Source organism: Sinocyclocheilus grahami, unplaced genomic scaffold (assembly GCF_001515645.1).
Source record: "Sinocyclocheilus grahami isolate Dianchi unplaced genomic scaffold, SAMN03320097.WGS_v1.1 scaffold99.1, whole genome shotgun sequence".
Taxonomy (NCBI): Eukaryota; Metazoa; Chordata; class Actinopteri; order Cypriniformes; family Cyprinidae; genus Sinocyclocheilus; species Sinocyclocheilus grahami.
Window position 1 is genome coordinate 554451 of NW_015505278.1, and position 18099 is coordinate 572549.

At 36.3% G+C, this 18099-nt stretch overlaps 1 protein-coding gene across 3 annotated transcripts in view; it reads left to right on the forward strand.

The window, feature by feature from the left end:
* Positions 1-17765, forward strand: part of LOC107588135 (diacylglycerol kinase delta-like) — an 87341-nt gene extending 69576 nt beyond the window's left edge. For 2 of the 3 annotated variants that reach the window (XM_016276141.1, XM_016276142.1), the window contains 21 exons: positions 365-467; positions 1320-1479; positions 1758-1866; positions 2487-2626; positions 2699-2783; positions 2970-3055; positions 3171-3270; positions 3541-3745; positions 5103-5201; positions 6968-7058; positions 7770-7877; positions 8091-8187; positions 8444-8551; positions 10267-10380; positions 10858-10992; positions 12467-12627; positions 12968-13082; positions 14310-14399; positions 14515-14631; positions 15583-15691; positions 16004-17765. In XM_016276141.1, the coding sequence (XP_016131627.1) occupies positions 365-467; positions 1320-1479; positions 1758-1866; positions 2487-2626; positions 2699-2783; positions 2970-3055; positions 3171-3270; positions 3541-3745; positions 5103-5201; positions 6968-7058; positions 7770-7877; positions 8091-8187; positions 8444-8551; positions 10267-10380; positions 10858-10992; positions 12467-12627; positions 12968-13082; positions 14310-14399; positions 14515-14631; positions 15583-15691; positions 16004-16056 (2385 nt within the window). In that variant the 3' untranslated portion in view covers positions 16057-17765. The remainder of the gene's footprint in view (positions 1-364; positions 468-1319; positions 1480-1757; positions 1867-2486; positions 2627-2698; positions 2784-2969; positions 3056-3170; positions 3271-3540; positions 3746-5102; positions 5202-6967; positions 7059-7769; positions 7878-8090; positions 8188-8443; positions 8552-10266; positions 10381-10857; positions 10993-12466; positions 12628-12967; positions 13083-14309; positions 14400-14514; positions 14632-15582; positions 15692-16003) is intronic. The other variant, XM_016276143.1, reaches the window with a different exon arrangement.
* The last annotated feature ends 334 nt before the right edge of the window (positions 17766-18099 follow it).

Sequence of the window (18099 nt, forward strand, 5' to 3'; positions counted from 1 at the left end):
ACGCACGCACGCACGCACGCACGCACGCACGCACGCACGCACGCACGCACGCACGCACACACACACACACACACACACACACACACACAGTGTTCCTGTGGCTCAGCGGTAGAGCATTGCGTTAGCAGCGCAAAGAGTCGTGGGTTCAATTCCCAGGGAACACACATACTGGTAAAAAATGTATAGCCTGAATGCACTGTAAGTCGCTTTGGATAAAAGCGTCCGCTAAATGCTTAAATTATTATTATGAATTATTATTATATACAGGTGTGTACCTTGTGTAATCAGTGTGTCTCCACTGATGGGTATGAGACCGTCTGTGAGTAATCAGTAATGTATCTCTCTATACATTGCCTGTGTGTAGGTCCATAACAGCTGTAAAGAGCAGTTGGGAAAGGTTTGTCCTCTGGGTCAATGTAAGGTCTCCATCATTCCGCCCACTGCACTTAACAGCATCGACTCTGATGGTAAGAGTTGCCCTGGCAACTGCATCAGCTCAGCTGTCTCCATAAAGCCTGTATACATTGTCATGCTTTTGTGTATGGACTTGCAAATGACATTATTTAGTTGAAGTATAATCATTGCTATGACTTAAATCTTGGCATTAAATATCTGAAGAAAAATAGATTTTCTGAAATAATGGTTTTACAGTTATTAATTATTTAATATACAATATGTAATATTTATCATTATATCATTCAAAAGTTTGAGGTAAGTATTTTATAAGAAATTTATACTTTTATTTAGCATGGATGCATTAAATTGATCAAAAGTGACAATAAAAGCTTTAATTGTTACTAAAAAAATTCAAATAGATGCTGTTCTTTTGAACTCTATATATGAACGAACCCTGACAAAAATGCATCACGTTTTTTACAAAATATTTATCAGCACTTAAGAAATGTTTCTTGAGCACCAAATCAGCATATTAGAATGATTTCTTAAGGATTATGTGACACTGAAGACTGGAGTAATGTCTTCATTTTAGGATATATTAAAATAGAAAACTGTCATTTAAAATTTAAAAATTTTCAACATTTTAAAATTCTACATTTATCAAAACTTGCTAAAGGTACTGTGACAGTCATTGTACTGCCATGATGCATATAAAAGTGTAATTTTTAAGTTTGTATTGTCATTATCTTCTGCTACAATCACAATAGACATTCTTTAAAAAAGGTGTTTAACGCTGCTTACATTTCCAAACATGACATCCTTCCCAAGTTCTTCTCCTCTCCTCTCCTTCTCTCACTGCCACTCTCTCTCCTCCTTCTCCAATCCCTCCATTGTCCCTCTTCATCATCCCTTGCTCTCTGCAGGCTTCTGGAAGGCCACCAGTCCATCCTGCTCGAGTCCTCTGCTGGTGATGGTGAACAGTAAGAGTGGTGACAACCAGGGTGTAAAGTTCCTGCGCAGGTTTAAGCAGCTACTAAACCCGGCACAGGTCTTTGATCTCATGAATGGCGGCCCACAGCTGGGGTGAGGTCAACGCCCGCTTATCACACACTGCAATATCAATTAAAAGGCTTTGTAAGGCAATAAAAGAGTCAGCAATCAGTCTCAGTAGCTTAGCTTGTACAACAACCAAACATTTTCATTTGATAACTGTAACATTCTCAGTCATGATGTGCTTTCAGACTTTTCAGCTTTTAATAGAATCCATGTAAATTGTATGTTTTAAAATATAATGTTGTTGGAAAAGTGAATTTGCCCTCTGAACCATATTTGTTGTTTTATGTTTTTGTTTGTGCGTTCAGGCTTCGTCTCTTCCAGAAGTTTGAGACCTTTCGTATCCTGGTGTGTGGTGGAGATGGGAGCGTGGGCTGGGTTCTTTCTGAACTGGACAAACTCAGCCTGCACAAACAGGTCAGAATAAGCTCGGGGAAAAAAAAATTCTTACATTTTAATAAAAGATTATGAAAACAATCATTGTTTTAGAATAACGTGCACTGATGAATGTAAAAATAGACCAGAGACATCTGTGCTACCATTCAAAAATGTGGGGTCAGTCTTTTTTTTTTTTTCCTGAAAGAAATGCATTAAATTGATCGAAAGTGGCAGTAAAGATATTTATAATGTTACAAAAGATTTCTGTTTCATATACAGTAAATGCTTTCTATTTATCAAAGAATCCTACAAAAAAAAAAATCTACAAAATAAGCAGCATAACTGTTTTCAACATTGCTAATAATAAGAAATGTTTCTTTAGCACCAAATCAGCATATTAGAATAATTTCTGAAGATTTGTGTGACTGGAGTAATGGCTGCTAAAAATTCAGTTTTGCCTTCACAGGAAAAAATTACATTTTAAAATATATTATTAAAATAGAAAACAGTACTACTGTTTTTACTGTATTTGATCAAATAAATGCAACCTTGGTGACCATAAGAGACTTCTTTCAAAATCTTACAGACCCAAAAATGTTTGAGCGGTAGCACAATACATAGGGTCAGATCTTCATTGAGTTGTGTTGTGTGTGTAACAGTGCCAGCTGGGTGTGTTGCCGCTGGGTACAGGAAATGACCTGGCACGTGTGCTGGGCTGGGGAGGATTGTGTGATGATGATGCTCAGCTGCTGCAGATACTGGAGAAACTAGAGAGTGCTACGACCAAGATGCTAGACAGGTGAGAGAATGAATGAATCAATCAATCAATCAATCTCATCAAACTCCGTTCCTGAATGTGTGTGTGTCACAGATGGAGTGTGATGACCTATGAAGTGCCCAGCAAACAGACTCCAGCTATCGTTAAGGAGGAGGACCCATCAGACTCTCCCCTGCAGGTGACCTTGTAATAATATTTCGCAATATTGCTGTTTTTACTGTATTTAAATAAATGCAGCCTTGCTGGGTGCAAGAGACTTTCAGAAACATTAAAAAATATTACCAACCCAAAACTTTTGTATACAAGTGTAAATTGTGTCTAGTTGTGTTATTTTATGTCTAATTGTGATGTTTTTGAAATCCAGATTACACAATATGCTGATTCTGTTGCCACTCACTTGACCAAAATCCTGGACTCTGACAAACACAGTGACGTTATATCATCTGCTAAGTGAGTATAAAGATGGTTTGTGTGTGTGGATGTGTTGTGAGGGTTGTGTTTATAGTAGTTAAAAATCCTTTTGAAACCTCTGAGTTTTGTCTTCCTATCTCTTTTTTTATCAAAGGTTTCTGTGTGGAACAGTTAATGATTTTGTGGCTGAGGTCGGCAAAGCTTATGAACGGGCCACAGAGAATAAAGAGGAGGCTGATGCTATGTCAAAAAAGGTAAATCTGGAGGCTATTTTAGCAGTTAAATGATAAGCCTAAAAAACATGTAAATTGTTAAATAAACAGACAAATTATGAGTTAAATGAACAGTCAAACAGAGCCAAATGAACTTACAAAAAATGAGTAAATTAACAGTCAAAAGATGAATTAAATGAAAAGCTAAATAGACTATCAAATAAATAGTTAATTGAAGAGTCAGACAAGAGTCAGTCTTGTTCTTTATAAACCAAAAAAACTGTTTCATTTTGTGCTTGGTGTCTCTCTCAGTGTGCCATGTTGAACGAGAAGCTAGACTCCCTGGTTAAGGCTCTCAGTGAAGACGCCAATGCCCAGCTGGTGCCATCTGGGTCAATCTCACCAGACGAGAGCGACTCTGATCAGTCCAGACCCTTCAGATCAAGAGAGCAGCTGATGCTGAGGGCCAACAGCCTGAAGAAAGCACTCCGACAAATCATAGATCAGGCAGAAAAAGGTAATTCTTCACTGTGTATATGAGTGGAAAATAACTGGAATTTGTTCCAGTGTTAGATTACATAGAATAAACATCAAGAAGAACATTATTTAAAGGGTTAGTTCACCCAAAAATGAAATTTAGACTGCGTTTTACTTACCCTCAAAGCATCCTAGGTGTATATGACTTACTTCTTTCAGACAAATCCAGTCGGATTTATATTAAAAATTGTCATGCTATTCCAAGCTCTATCATTGCAGTCAGCGAGTGTTGCAGTTGAACAGTCCACAAGTCGTCAAATAAAGTGTGCGCATTCATAATAAAACGTGCCGCAGACGGCTCCAAGGGGTGAATAAAGGCCTCCTGTAGTGAATCCATTCGTTTTTGTAAGAAAAATATCCATGTTTGATATTTCAAATGTAATAAATGTTTTTTTTTTCAAATGTTTCCCTCACTTCCGCTGACTGTCATACACTGAAGCAGTTCCGTCGGATGGCACAGCGCGTCAACATTGCGTGATTAGTGAGAAATGTGGAGAGAGAACAAAACAAAACGCCGGTCACAAATTAGAAGTACAAACCGAGGATTTGCAAAGAAAAATGTCGGAGGATTTCGATATAAACCAAGAAGAGACTAGTTTTCCTTTGCTAAAGTAAGTAAACTTTGCTTCCTTTGCTCCTATAAACAAACTTGCGAGACTAGTATACCTCAGAGGTGTGTGCGCTGCGCATACGTCATACACCTTCCGCCGGAACTGCTTCAGTGTATGACAGTCAGCGGAAGAGAGAAAAGTGTTTATTACGTTTGAAATATGGATATTTTTCTTACAAAAACACATGGATTCGCTACAGGGGGGCTTTATTCATCCCCCGGAGCTGTCTGCAGCACGTTTTATTATGAATGCGCGCGCTTTATTTGACGACTTGTGGACTGCAACACCCACAGACACCCACAGACTGCAATGATAGAGCTTGGAATAGCCAGGACAATTTTTAATATAACTCCGACTGGATTCATCTGAAAGAAGAAAGTCATATACACCTAGGATGCTTCGAGGGCGAGTAAAACACAAGCTAATTTTCATTTTTGGGTGAACTAACCCTTTAAGTATTGCAGAGTACTGTAAGACAAAACTGCTGTACTTCATTCAAACAATTGTGAAATGACAACACGTTCAAAACAGAAAAACATGAAAAGGCTTTAATGAAAAACATTTTAGATTTTAGTTTCTGCTTTATCTTGATTGTATTTAAATAAGGTAAAACTAAAATCTATTATTTGCAGATGTACGGTGCAGGAATGACACAGCTTGTAACAGCGGCTCCTTGACCACTTCAGTCAATGTTTAATTCGATTGTTGTTGACTGTTTTCTCTCAGTGGTGGATGAGCAGAACAGACACACCCAGGTGCAGAGAATGTCATCCTCCTCATCAATCAAAAGAGGCAGCAGTGAGGACCTCAAGGAGGCGGAGCCACGTGAGTAACAAACTCAGTTTATGAATATTAATACCGTAGATGATGCATAGCAATTAAATCCTTAGTGTTTCTCAATTCATCTTTTCGCTGAAAAGTTTTTCCTCAGCTGTGGCTCTGAAATTGTATTCAAATCATTGGCATTTTAATATATTGCAGCTGTTCCTAACAAAATAGCAGACCAAACTGCAGCTGTCCTTAACCTGTGGTTTATTAAATCACCAATCACAGTCCGTGAATAAAACCCCCCAGTTAAAGGATCTTTGCTCATTTTGTGAATATGAAGGTCAGCAGTAGAAATTAATACTAAAGAGCATTTCCAATACAATACAGTCCAATACAGCGTAAAATTAAATGTATAAATTAGGGGGGATACAAAAATAACAGTGTGTATGCGGAATGTCCTGGTGGGCACCATTGCTTCAGTTATTCTGAAACAGAAAGTATATGATTCATGCAACCCAGACACTGTCTAGAAAAGGTCGTCCCTCAGAACTGTCTGTGTGAGCAGGGAGATGGGAAAAAGGAAAAGGCCGAGGATCAGTTGAAGGAGCAACCGTTAATTAACATCAACTGTATCAACGTGCATAACACTGCATTAGCTCACACAAAGGGCACTAAAAAAGCACTTAAAAAAACATCCATAAAGAACTTGTTTTATTTTTAATTCATGTTATATTTCCATTGACATTATAATAATATTTCCTTACATAAATCACTGCCACATGTGAATAATTTGAGTGTTTCTGAATCCTTTGAAAAAAGAAAATGCACTTTCACTGTTGTTAGTTTTACTAATATTCTCTCTTGTCCGTGTTACTCAACTAAAGCAATCAAGTACATTTTCAAATAAAATAACTTTACTTACTTGACAAGTATTTTTTCTGTCAATTGGAAATCGAATAGCACACTAAACTCAAATATGTGGAATATATGGGAGTAAATGTCTGTTTTATGTGTTTTTCCACAATTAAATCTGTTAGTGTTTAAGGTTCTGTTATGTCGGAGTTTTGGGGGTTACGACTGCACTGAGGAGTAGGGCTTGTGATTCGGTTGAGGATGGGGCAAAAAACATTAAGTCTATATTTGTGTTGCTTTATTTAAAAAAGCAATAACTGCTCATGCCATTGTAGTGATAGATGCTTTACTTTCCTAGACTCATTGTTATATTTAGAAAGCTGTAGGCTACAAGATACTTGTTTGAGATTATTTCTCCAATTGGTTTTACTAAATTCAGTTATGTTTCAGGTTAACAAAGTAGATTTTATAAATTTCATAGTTTCATTAAATTTTAAGAAATGTAGTTTCTCTTTTTTAGTAGAATCACATTAAATGTTCACAGTACCGTACTCATAAATATTTTAACTCGATGATTTAAAGAAATCAGTGTACTCAAATTAATTAACTAGTTGCATTTTATGCTGAATAGGACCAATTTGAATTAAGACAAACATTTTCAGTCTTACACTACTAAATTTTAGAACACTAGTCATAATTATAATGAACGTTGAGTCATTTTCAAGGAGTACATCGTACACAAAATAATTGAAACTACCAAAAAAAAAAATTATAGCCTGAAGTTCTAAAAATTCACATATCTAAAAGTAGATGATTTTAGTTCATTCAACCACTTACCTAAAAAAATAAGTAAATTCAAAAGCTCTTTTTTTTCAGAGTGGTTTGATACCCATTATTATTTATTATTATTGTGATAATTTTATTTTTCTCTTATTGCTGCATCTCTATTTATCTCTTTATTTCATTGACAGGTCAAAACACATTGAGTCCAACTACTACAGCCCCTATTTTGCTGGAGAAGTCAGAGAGCTTCAGCACTGTGCTTTTCTCTGAAGAGTCTGTGTAAGACTGTGCAAACACACACATGCGCGCATTTAAGAGCTCTTATCTTTTCCCAGAGAAGTGCAGTAATGACATCTGAGGTTCCAGCAACTCTAAAACCCTGTTGACAATGTAATATCCCACAGTGTGCTTGCTATTGCACTCACTGACACACTAGTCCAACACAGTCTCAGACATAAATCTGTTTTCGTATGGAGTTCTTTATTCGACTCGTTTCACTGACTCTCAGAGATTATCTTTGGTTACTGCATACTCTATGGCTCTATGGCTCAAAACCTAGTGAACTGCATGCTTAGACAGAGTTTGTGCTTCGAACTTTCAAAAAATGCAGCACATTAAGTTTTTGACCACATTTCACATCAATTTAATGTGACCTTGCTATATTTTAAATTTTTTATAAAAAAAAATCCTACTGACCCCAAACTTTTTTGTAGTGTATATATTATATAATGCTTAATAGAATATTAGAAACTTCGAAACCTCATATCCATCATTAAAATATACTTGTCTAACAAACACAAAACCATTCACCTTTGTGACATTGTAGCAATTCCCTCTATAAATAAATATAGATTTGCACTGTGTTTATTGTGAACGATGTGAGTATGATGAGTACATCCACCTTTGCTGCTCATTTAGCACTCCATAAATGTTTCTGATTCATATTGTAAGTGACTCAACTTACACACACTCATCCTGCTTGTTCCACAGGCAGTGCACAGAAAAGTGTGTGATGAATAACTATTTTGGCATTGGGCTGGATGCCAAAATATCTCTAGAGTTCAACAACAAGAGAGACGAGCACCCAAAAAAGTGCAGGTAAGAGAGAAAAAGCCTTGATAATTTCTGAATAGAGTTCACCTAATCTATATGAATGTGTCTTGCAGAGAAGTGGCATTACTAGTTACAGATGTGCTTTTAACGTTCGTTTTTATTCAAGACATTTGATTTTCAGTAAACCTGTTTTTTTTTTTTAATGCTGTGTTTATATAATGTTGACTGAAACTGTGAAATCTTCAATGTATTTAACAGTAGTCGCACTAAAAACATGATGTGGTATGGCGTGTTAGGGACCAAAGAACTGGTGCAAAAAACCTACAAGAACCTGGAACAAAGAGTCCAACTGGAGGTATGAGCACATGTCAGACAGACAGAGAGAAAGAATAAAAAATGCCGACATGTGGGCTGAATGCATTTCTCCCTTTCAGACATTTATTGGAAAGAGAAAGCAATGTTTGAAACATGAAACCATGACAACTTACATTGATGAACAGTACACACACATGTACTGTTCATCAATGTAAGTTGTCATGGTTTCATGTTTCAAACATTGTTCTGAGAATCTGTACATCATGTAACCACTCTCTTTCTCTCTTTGTGTGCAGTGTGATGGAGTGCCCATGTCCTTGCCGAGTCTTCAGGGTCTTGCTGTTTTGAACATCCCCAGCTATGCAGGAGGCATTAATTTCTGGGGTGGCACCAAAGAGGACAATGTGAGTCCATCAATGAAACCGAATTTCAGTTCAGAGCTTATAACTTTACTTGTCATAGGGCCGTTCAGTTCAACAAAGTGAAAATCATCTCAATAGATGAACAGATGAATCTGTGCCGTGCATTTATCTTCAGTGCATCTCTTTAATGTTCTGAACTGTCTATAAACAGTGGCTCCTGGCCAGAGTTTCTTCCTGCAGATATGACTTTCAGAATACATCAACCACATTTACAACCACTCATCAATCCATCAATTCCCTTTCATCATCATTTCTCAAGAACAATTTGTCAGTGTGATAAAATGCATTGTAGAGTATAAACAAGAAACATTTTGAAACAGGTGTGGAGAATAAATGATGGAAAACAGAAAAAGATGCAATACTGATGCAAGAAGTATGCTAATATACAGTACACTGAAGACTAGTAAATAGATATGTGACCCTGGACCACAAAACCAGTCATAAGGGTCAGTTTTTCAAAATTGAGATTAATACATCATCTTAAAGTTGAATAAAAGCTTTCCATTGATGTATGTTTTGTTAGGATAGAACAATATTTGGTTGAGATACAACTATTTGAAAATCTGGAATCTGAGGGTGCAAAAAAATCAAAATATTGAGAAAATCGCCTTTAACTTCTTCCTGCAGATATGACTTTCAGAATGCATCAACCACATTTACAACCACTCATCAATCCATCAATTCCCTTTCATCATCATTTCTCAAGAACAATTTGTCAGTGTGATAAAATGCATTGTAGAGTATAAACAAGAAACATTTTGAAACAGGTGTGGAGAATAAATGATGGAAAACCGAAAAAGATGCAATACTGATGCAAGAAGTATGCTAATATACAGTACACTGAAGACTAGTAAATAGATATGTGACCCTAGACCACAAAACCAGTCATAAGGGTCAGTTTTTCAAAATTGAGATTAATACATCATCTTAAAGTTGAATAAAAGCTTTCCATTGATGTATGTTTTGTTAGGATAGAACAATATTTGGTTGAGATACAACTATTTGAAAATCTGGAATCTGAGGGTGCAAAAAAATCTAAATATTGAGAAAATCGCCTTTAAAGTTGTCCAAATTTAGTTCTTAGCAATGCATATTACTAATCAAAAATTAAGTTTTAATATATTTACAGTAGGACATTTACAAAATATCTTCATGGAACATGATCTTTACTTAATATCCTAATGATTTTTGGCATAAAAGAAAAATCAATCATTTTGACCCATACAATGTATTTTTGGCTATTGCTACAAATATACCCCAGCGACTTAAGACTGGTTTTGTGGTCCAGGGTCACATATATTTTGTGCTCTTGCTCATGCAATATTTCTTAAATATACAGTGTAATAGATGCCAAAAAATTGGGGGGAAAAGCATATTACAGAGGATGACCTAACTGGAGTGACTCTGCGTTATCGGATCTATCTATCTCACATCACTGTAACAGATTCTTTCCTGTAAAGTGTATTTGGAATATCATGATGTCATTTCCCAGCAAGAGTCAGAGTGTAAATAAGACATCTGGTCCTTCCTGTGTTTTGTATGATTTTATCAAAGTTGCTTGCCTTACAACATGCAGATTTAGGTTGGTAGAAATACTTTTTTTATAGAGTTGTGTAAATAAAGTATCAGATGTTGAGAATGTGGTTCAGCGGTGGAAATGATGACATTTTTGTCTTCTGTTTTATTTTTTTGTGTAGAATTTTGGGGCTCCATCTTTTGATGATAAGAAGTTGGAGGTGGTGGCTGTGTTCGGCAGCATGCAGATGGCCATGTCTCGAGTCATCAACCTACAGCATCACCGCATCGCACAGGTCTGAACCCAAGCACACAATTCAGAATTTAAAAACCGTCTTGCTTTCAAGTCACGTGTTAGAATTTGAATTGAATTCAACCACACCCTAATTGGAATTCGATCGGAATGACAAGACTTGCAATTGCAGATCAAAGAAATGCAAGTCATGATTGCAGCAGTTGGTTTAATTGTATTTAATTTACCGGTACTCATTTAAGAGATTAGGGTAAATTAGAGCTTTTGGGGAGAAGTGTTCTTCCACCATGATAAAATGAAACTTAATTTATCAAATATGATGAAATATACAGTACTTAAATTAAATACAGTTTTTTTTAAAGGTTAGGTTCATTTTTAAACATTGATTATTAATATAATCTAATGTTGTGTAATTTATGATAAATAATATATTAATATGCATCACTTGGGTGAATTAAACATTATTTAAAACTATTCTTCTATCAGTCATATGAGTTGACATGTGCTTTGATCTCCTCAGTGTCGGCAGGTGAAGATCACTATCCTGGGTGATGAAGGTGTGCCAGTGCAGGTGGACGGTGAGGCCTGGATTCAGCCTCCTGGCATCGTCCAAATTGTCCACAAGAACCGAGCCCCGATGCTCACCAGAGACCGGGTCAGTGTGTGCGCGGGCTCATCTTCTTTGAACTGTCTCAACAGACCAGCATTGCCTGATCATTTTCACTTGTATGGGATTCTGATAAGCTGCTGTCCCCACTGGACTAACCTAACCAGCAAGACCTCCTTTGTCAGCCAGTTACACCAGACAAATAAGCTCTATCAGCTTAGTTTTGCAGACGAACTGCAGAGTCAAGTCAAGTCACCTTTATTTATATACAATACAGATTTTCAATTTTCAAAGATGCTTAACAGTAATAGATAGGGGGAAAAAATAAATATGAGACAAATTCAAATTATTCTGTAAAAACACTACAATGATGTCGGTTCAGTTCAATAACTGTAAAAATCATCAGTTAGGAAATTAGTTCTTTGTGCAGCTCTACAAAGGCAATAGTGACGCTATTCAGCTCGAGTCAGTTCAATGTTGATACAATTCAGTTCAGTAACAGTGTTGATGTTGTAAAATTCATCAATTATGAAACAAAGATGATTAAGAAATAAAGCAGCTCTACAGAAAGCAGTAGTGTCATCTTCCAGCTGAAATCAGTTTAAGTTTTGTTTTTGTATTCAAAAGTGTTAGTGCAGTCAATTCAATAATGCAGTATTACTTTTTTGAGTGTTTTTTTAAGCCAAAGGTGACAGTGGCAAGGAACCCAAGCTCCATCAGGTGACAGAAATGGAGGAAAAAACCTTGGGAGTTCTCCTCTGCCAAATGAATGAACACAGTGTAATTTATGATTCCAAGCTGCATCAGTCAGCTCCATTTGCTTGAAGATTGGGATATATCACACTGGCATCACCAACCCCAAAATCTATCATTCAAAAGATATCTCTTATGCTTCCCAAGGCTGCATTTATTTCAGAATCAGAATCAGAATCAGAATCAGAAGAGCTTTATTACCAAGTATGTTTACACACACAAGGAATTTGACTTGACGACAGGAGCTTCCAGTGTAGAAGAAAGTACAAACATAGTGCAGACATACATGATAGTGTAGACATACATAGGAATAACACAGTAGGGATGTAATATAAAACTAATATAATAAGAAAAAAAGAAAAATTGAATAATGTACTATATACAGAAATAGAAGTATAGGAAAAAATTATTTGAAAAAATGATTTGAAAAATTTGATTAAAATACAGCAAAAACAGTAATATTGTGAAATATTATTACAAATGAAAACAACTATTTTAAATGGTTTCTATTTTAGTTTTCTAATTTAATATATTATTCCTGTGATGGCAGAGCTACGTTTTACAAAGCTGAATTTTCACTCTTCTCTGTCACATGATCCTTCAGAAATCATTCTAATGTGCTGATTTAGTGCTCAACGAACATTTCATATTATTATTATCAATGTCAGAAGCATTATAGCCCCTTGTTCCCAGCCCCCTAAACATTTCTGACCTCAAACTTTAGTGTAGATGTGCATTCTGTCATCATTGTGTGTTGATGTGACACTAGGCGTTCGAGAGCACGCTGAAATCATGGGAAGACAAGCGGAAAGGTGACAGCCGCCCAGCCCGGCCCCGACTGAATTCCCAGCAGTCCATGGAGTATCTGAGTGAAGAGGAATGTGCGCAGGTCCAGCAGCTTGGTTTAGTGGCCGACACACTCATCATCAGGTGTGTCTGTGTGTGCCTGTATGAAGAGTCTATGACATCCACACAAATGTAGTTTGTAACCCAACAGGAATGTCACACCTCAGTGAATATCAATGCATACATTTGTGGGAAGCTATTTCATAACTATTTGAGGACTATTGAAGAAATTAACTGTATCTGTTTTACCTGAAACCACATCCATTGCTGTAACTTCTAATCCTCAGAAATGTGACACTTCCTTGTATTAATTCACAAGTCATTTTACTGTCATAATTACATTTAAAATCATGTATTAAAGGCTTATGTGGAGGATAAACATATAATATGCTGCAGCTGAATGCGTTGTGATGATGTTTTGTAGGATCCGGGAGGTGGCTAACACTCATAAGGTGGTGGAGCAGGAGTTAGCTCATTCTGTCAATGCCAGTGCTGCGGTGCTGAGTGAAGCCTTCCCCTCCAAACCCTCCAGCCCTGAGGTGACCAGAACACTGTTGTTGTTGGACTGTTAAGTTTAGAGAATGTTTAACAATCAAATTAACACAGTTAACAAATTTTTGACATTCCAGCTGCTTTATTCTGTTTGTACGTCAATAAAAAAGTATGAATATAATATATATAAATATATACACACTACTGTTAAAAGGTTTTTTAAAGAAATTAATACTTTTATTCAGCAAGGATGCATAAATTGATCAAAAGCGGCAGCAAAGACTTTTGAAAGACATTGCTACAAAAAAAATCTATTTCAAATAAATGCTGTTCTTCTGAATTTTCTGTCAAAAAGTCCTGAAAAAAATGTATCACAGTTTCCACAAAAATTTTAATGAGGAACTGTTTTCAAAATTAATAATAATAAGAAATGATTATTGAACAGCGTATTAGAATGATTTCTGAATGATCGTGTGACGCTGAAGACTGAAGTAATGGAGGTTGACAATTCAGCTTTGCCATCACTAGAATGCATAAAATATATTAAAATATTGATAAACAGTTATTGTAAATTGTAATCATATTTCACAATATTACTGTTTTTACTGTATTTTTGTCAAATAAATGCAGCCTTGGTCAGTATAAGTGTCTTCTTTTAAAAAAACTTTTAAAAATCTTACCGACTTCAAATTTTTGAACAGTATGATATTATATACAGTCCCAATGTGAGACACCACTGGTGAATATGATTGTAGGAGTCTGTCCCACTTTTGCTTTAATGACGGCATCACTTATTGTAAGCTACATGAATTCCACAAATTTGTGTCGATCCTGATGTGGAAGCAAGGAAGCTATTATAAAGTAGTTAATGTCACAAATATTCTTTAAAAAACCTGAAACATTCAGCTTATTTTGCAAGTTTAAACTGAATTTAATAACTGTGTGAACCCCACTGTATATTTTCATAGCTCATAGCAGCGAGGGATGTGATGAGGTAAGCTCAGTCCAGCTCTGCTTTAAAGGTTAACAAATGCACCTTTCAGTCTCCAGTAGGAATAATAGCAGGTCCTTTCTTCCTGCTGGGACTTTCAGCATGTTCTTATTGAGCTGCTCATGCTGTTCTCCACAGGACCTCCATTGACCAGCCAATTGAAGAAAAACTGAAGGAACTGAACAACACTGTGTGTTAATCACTGAACAGCAAGAGTCTGTCAGGAAGTCAAACTAAACTTGAGCTGTGACCGTGTGCGTGTGCGTGTGTGTTTTCTCTGCAGAGTTTGAGTCGCAGTACAGCTGTAGACATTGTCAACAGCAGTAAAGTCCTCCAGCAAGAGACCAAGATGCTGCTAGAGGGAAAACTGCTGGTGAGCGGCATCACTGTCTCTCTCTCTTTATCTTTCTCTTGCCTGTTCTTGTACAGAAGTAATGCAGTCCGAAATATGATAAAGGCATTTTTTGTATGTGTGTGTGTGTGTGTAGCAGTTGGAGCCTTCTCAAAAAGAGCAGCTTCTTTCCACAGTGGACAGTCTCAGCACTGAGTTACACAAGCTGGAGGACATTCACTGGATCTGTCCCAGCATGCACTGCTCTGAGGAGGTTTGTCCTACCCAACATTCATGTCTCCAGTGCTTAACTTTGAGTGTGACCCTTTGGACTTGCATTTTAGCTAGCATTACTTTATCTATAGAGCACAACAATTGGATTCCAAAAGTAAAAAGTACATTCGTTTTCTCCAAATAGATAGTTTTTTTTCAATAGGGTGTGATTTTGAACTTTTAAAAAAAAATTATAAAAATAAAATAATCCTGGTGAGTATTACTAGTCGATGGTTACACTACAACTGAAAAGTTTTTTTTTTATGTTTTTGAAAGAAATCACTAAGGCTGAGTTTAATCAACAAATACAGTACAATAGTGATATTGTGAAATATTATTTTCTTTCTTTTATTATTTTCTATTTTAATATATTTTAACGTGTAATGTATTCTTGTGATGGCAAAGCAACATTTTCAACCGCCATTACTCCAATCTTCAGTGTCACATGATCCTTCAGAAATCCTTCTAATATACTGATTTGCTGCTCAACAAACATTATAAATATTAATTTTTATAAATGTTTAAAGCCGTTGTTCTGCCAAATTAGTTTGTGGAAATTGATTTTTTTTTTCTAGAAGTTGATGATAAATTCAAAAGAACAGCATTTATTAGAAATAGAAATCTTTTGTAATATTGTAATTTGTCTTTACTGTTCCTGTTGATCGGTTTAACGCATCCTTGCTAAATAAAAGTATTAATTTCTCATTTTTAAACCAAATTTTTGAATGGTAGTGTATAAACTTTTAAATGGCATCATCATATATGGTATCATGTTTTGTTCTGAATCAATGAATATAATTTTGCAGCTCATCTCTAGCTAGTTTGCATCATGGCATAAAACTGATCATGTGATAAGAACAACATACATCACATGCATTACTGGATTCCATTTTATTACATTGCATATCACCCCGTCTTTCTTCCTGTCTACCTGTTGTTGGTTTAATACCAGGACCCGTCCCGTGTGCCTGGTAAAAGCAGTATGAAGCTGAAAATCATGCCCAAGGGGAAGAAGGAGAGAGAGCGCTTACATAAACAGCGGTCCAGTGGCTCTCTATCAGGTAAAAGACACATTCACTTGCAGAAACACAGTATTAACCAGCCTCATAATCTCACCGTCATGCTGGATTATTCACAGTAAGACTGTCATATGCAGTGTAGTGCAGGATGTGGCGCAGCCATGTCATACAAAGCAAGTGCCAGTTGCTTGGCCTGATTGTAAACTAATTATTTCTAATCATCTCCTTGTACAATTGTCAAAAGTTTGGACACATTATGATTTTTAATTGTTTTTAATGAAGTCTCTTATGCTCACAATTAATTGTACTTAAGCTCACAACCCTATTCTGAACACATTTGTTTGCACCGCTCAGGATCTTGGGATATCAAAGGCGGGATGTGTGATATTGATTCCGCGGGCAACTGAAGAGCTGAAGTGGTTTGTTGCAGCTCTGTCACGAGGACACGCTCTGCCACGGGACACTGTTTTACGGCCAGCGAGGGAGGACGTGAGACCCGCTGTGAGACACATGCCCCACCCCAGTGTTTGTGAGCGGCCCGGCACTGCATTACTGTGCTTCTGTTCTGTTTCTACTCTGCCTGCGGATGGTGTCACAGGAAATGCTCATCATCAGAGAGCAGGAAGTGGAGCATCCATAATCTTATTTTATGATCTTGCTCATTTTTTTCTCTTTTTATTAATATTCAAGCCGTCAGACACAAACTATAAAACTTTATTCGCTCACCAAAGGGAAAAAAAATATATATATATATATTTCTTTGGCGCCGTCCTGTCGTCGCCTGAACAACAAGAAAGGAGCAAATTAAATCAAACAAAACAATTGTATTAAAATGAAGAAAATTAAACAAGTGCAAAAAAAGGAATATCCTGATGAATGAATGTATGGTGGTCCTGTATTATTCGTCAAACTGGCTGAATAGTTAATCTGCATCTAGTCTCTGTATCTCTATCAAAAGACCATCTAGTTTCTGCATGCCTTTCATGCCCTTATGCAGAAAAAAAGGTCTATTTTTTCTTTTTACTCTCGGATCGTCAGCCAAGTCGTGATGGTGTATCACTAGTGTGTCAATTGAGCCGTCGTTCTAGAAGCTTCAGTGCCGTAACTCTTGTGCCAAGTGAGTAAATGGAGCGCAGTGGTTTAAAGTGAGCTGTTTCTTTACTATTTTCTGCAGGGAAATGTCGTGAAAGAAAGTGATGCTGTATGTCGTACATTTCAACGTATTTTATCTCGCCTTGCACTTTAATATAGAAAACAAATGTTTAAAAATGCAAACTTAAAAGGTTGTGTGTTTCTTGTCAAGAATACTGGTATCCATTCATGGAAAACCTATGATGAGATATGTTACATATAAGACAGTATATAATCCAACTTATGAATGTTATTAAACTGTTGCCCCTTTTCAGGGGTCAGTCTGGACATGGGAACCCTGAGGGAAAGCAAAACTTGAACTTGCCTAATGTGTGGATCACAAACAGTATTTATCAACAGACTCCAATGGTACACGTTTCCATTAAAATAGTATTCACAATACTGGACAATTTAATTGTTTTCTTGATAGTTGTGAGCCAAAGTCTAACAGTATTGCTCTGTAAAAAAGTAAAAGACATTACAAATATGGTCTTGATATGAAAGTTTGATGGACAGTCTAGGTGCTGAGTGTGCCTCTAAAACTAGGACTGTATTTTTTATTATTTTGCATGTCTTTGTTTTAAACTTCCTCATCTGTGATGAATTGTTGCTGTGTGCTGTTTATTTTTGATTGACATAGCAAGCATTACTTTGACCATCGCCGCGTACCAGCACATCGATTATGACTGTGGTAATCAGGTACAAGCGGAAGGCAATGATTTTATGAATAGAAAATTTATTTTTGAATTTTTTCTTTGAACAGAGAAAAAGAACCAAAACAGAAGAGATTGAATTTTTATTTGCTGGTACCAATAGTCAAGACTACTGTTTATTTTTAAGATGTATTATTTATCCTTTTTATTTAAAACATTTTTGCCATATGGGTTGCAGTCAAGCTTCCATGGCCTTGGACTCTGTCTGACTGCAATCACCTACTTCAGGATTGTTGCTGTTGACTTGACGCAAAAATAAAGTGTGGCCATTACTGTTTGACTTGTTGCACTTTATTATCATGGTTTCATATGAGAGAGCTCAGTTTGCTTTGTGTCCATTTCAAATAAGAGTTAATTCATTGCTTTGTCAGTGTTGAAAACCTACATTATTTTCAGCGACCGGTGAAAAGTTTGGGGTTAGTATGATTTTATTTCACTTTTATTCAGCAAAAGTGTCATTAAAGGATTTTAAATTGGAATTGTTAAAAAACTTTTTCTTTTCTTTTTTTTACACAAGGATCGGGATACAAGACTGGAGTAATGGCTGCTGACAATTCAGCTTTCCAATCATAGGAATAAACTACATTTTAAAATACAATCAGAACA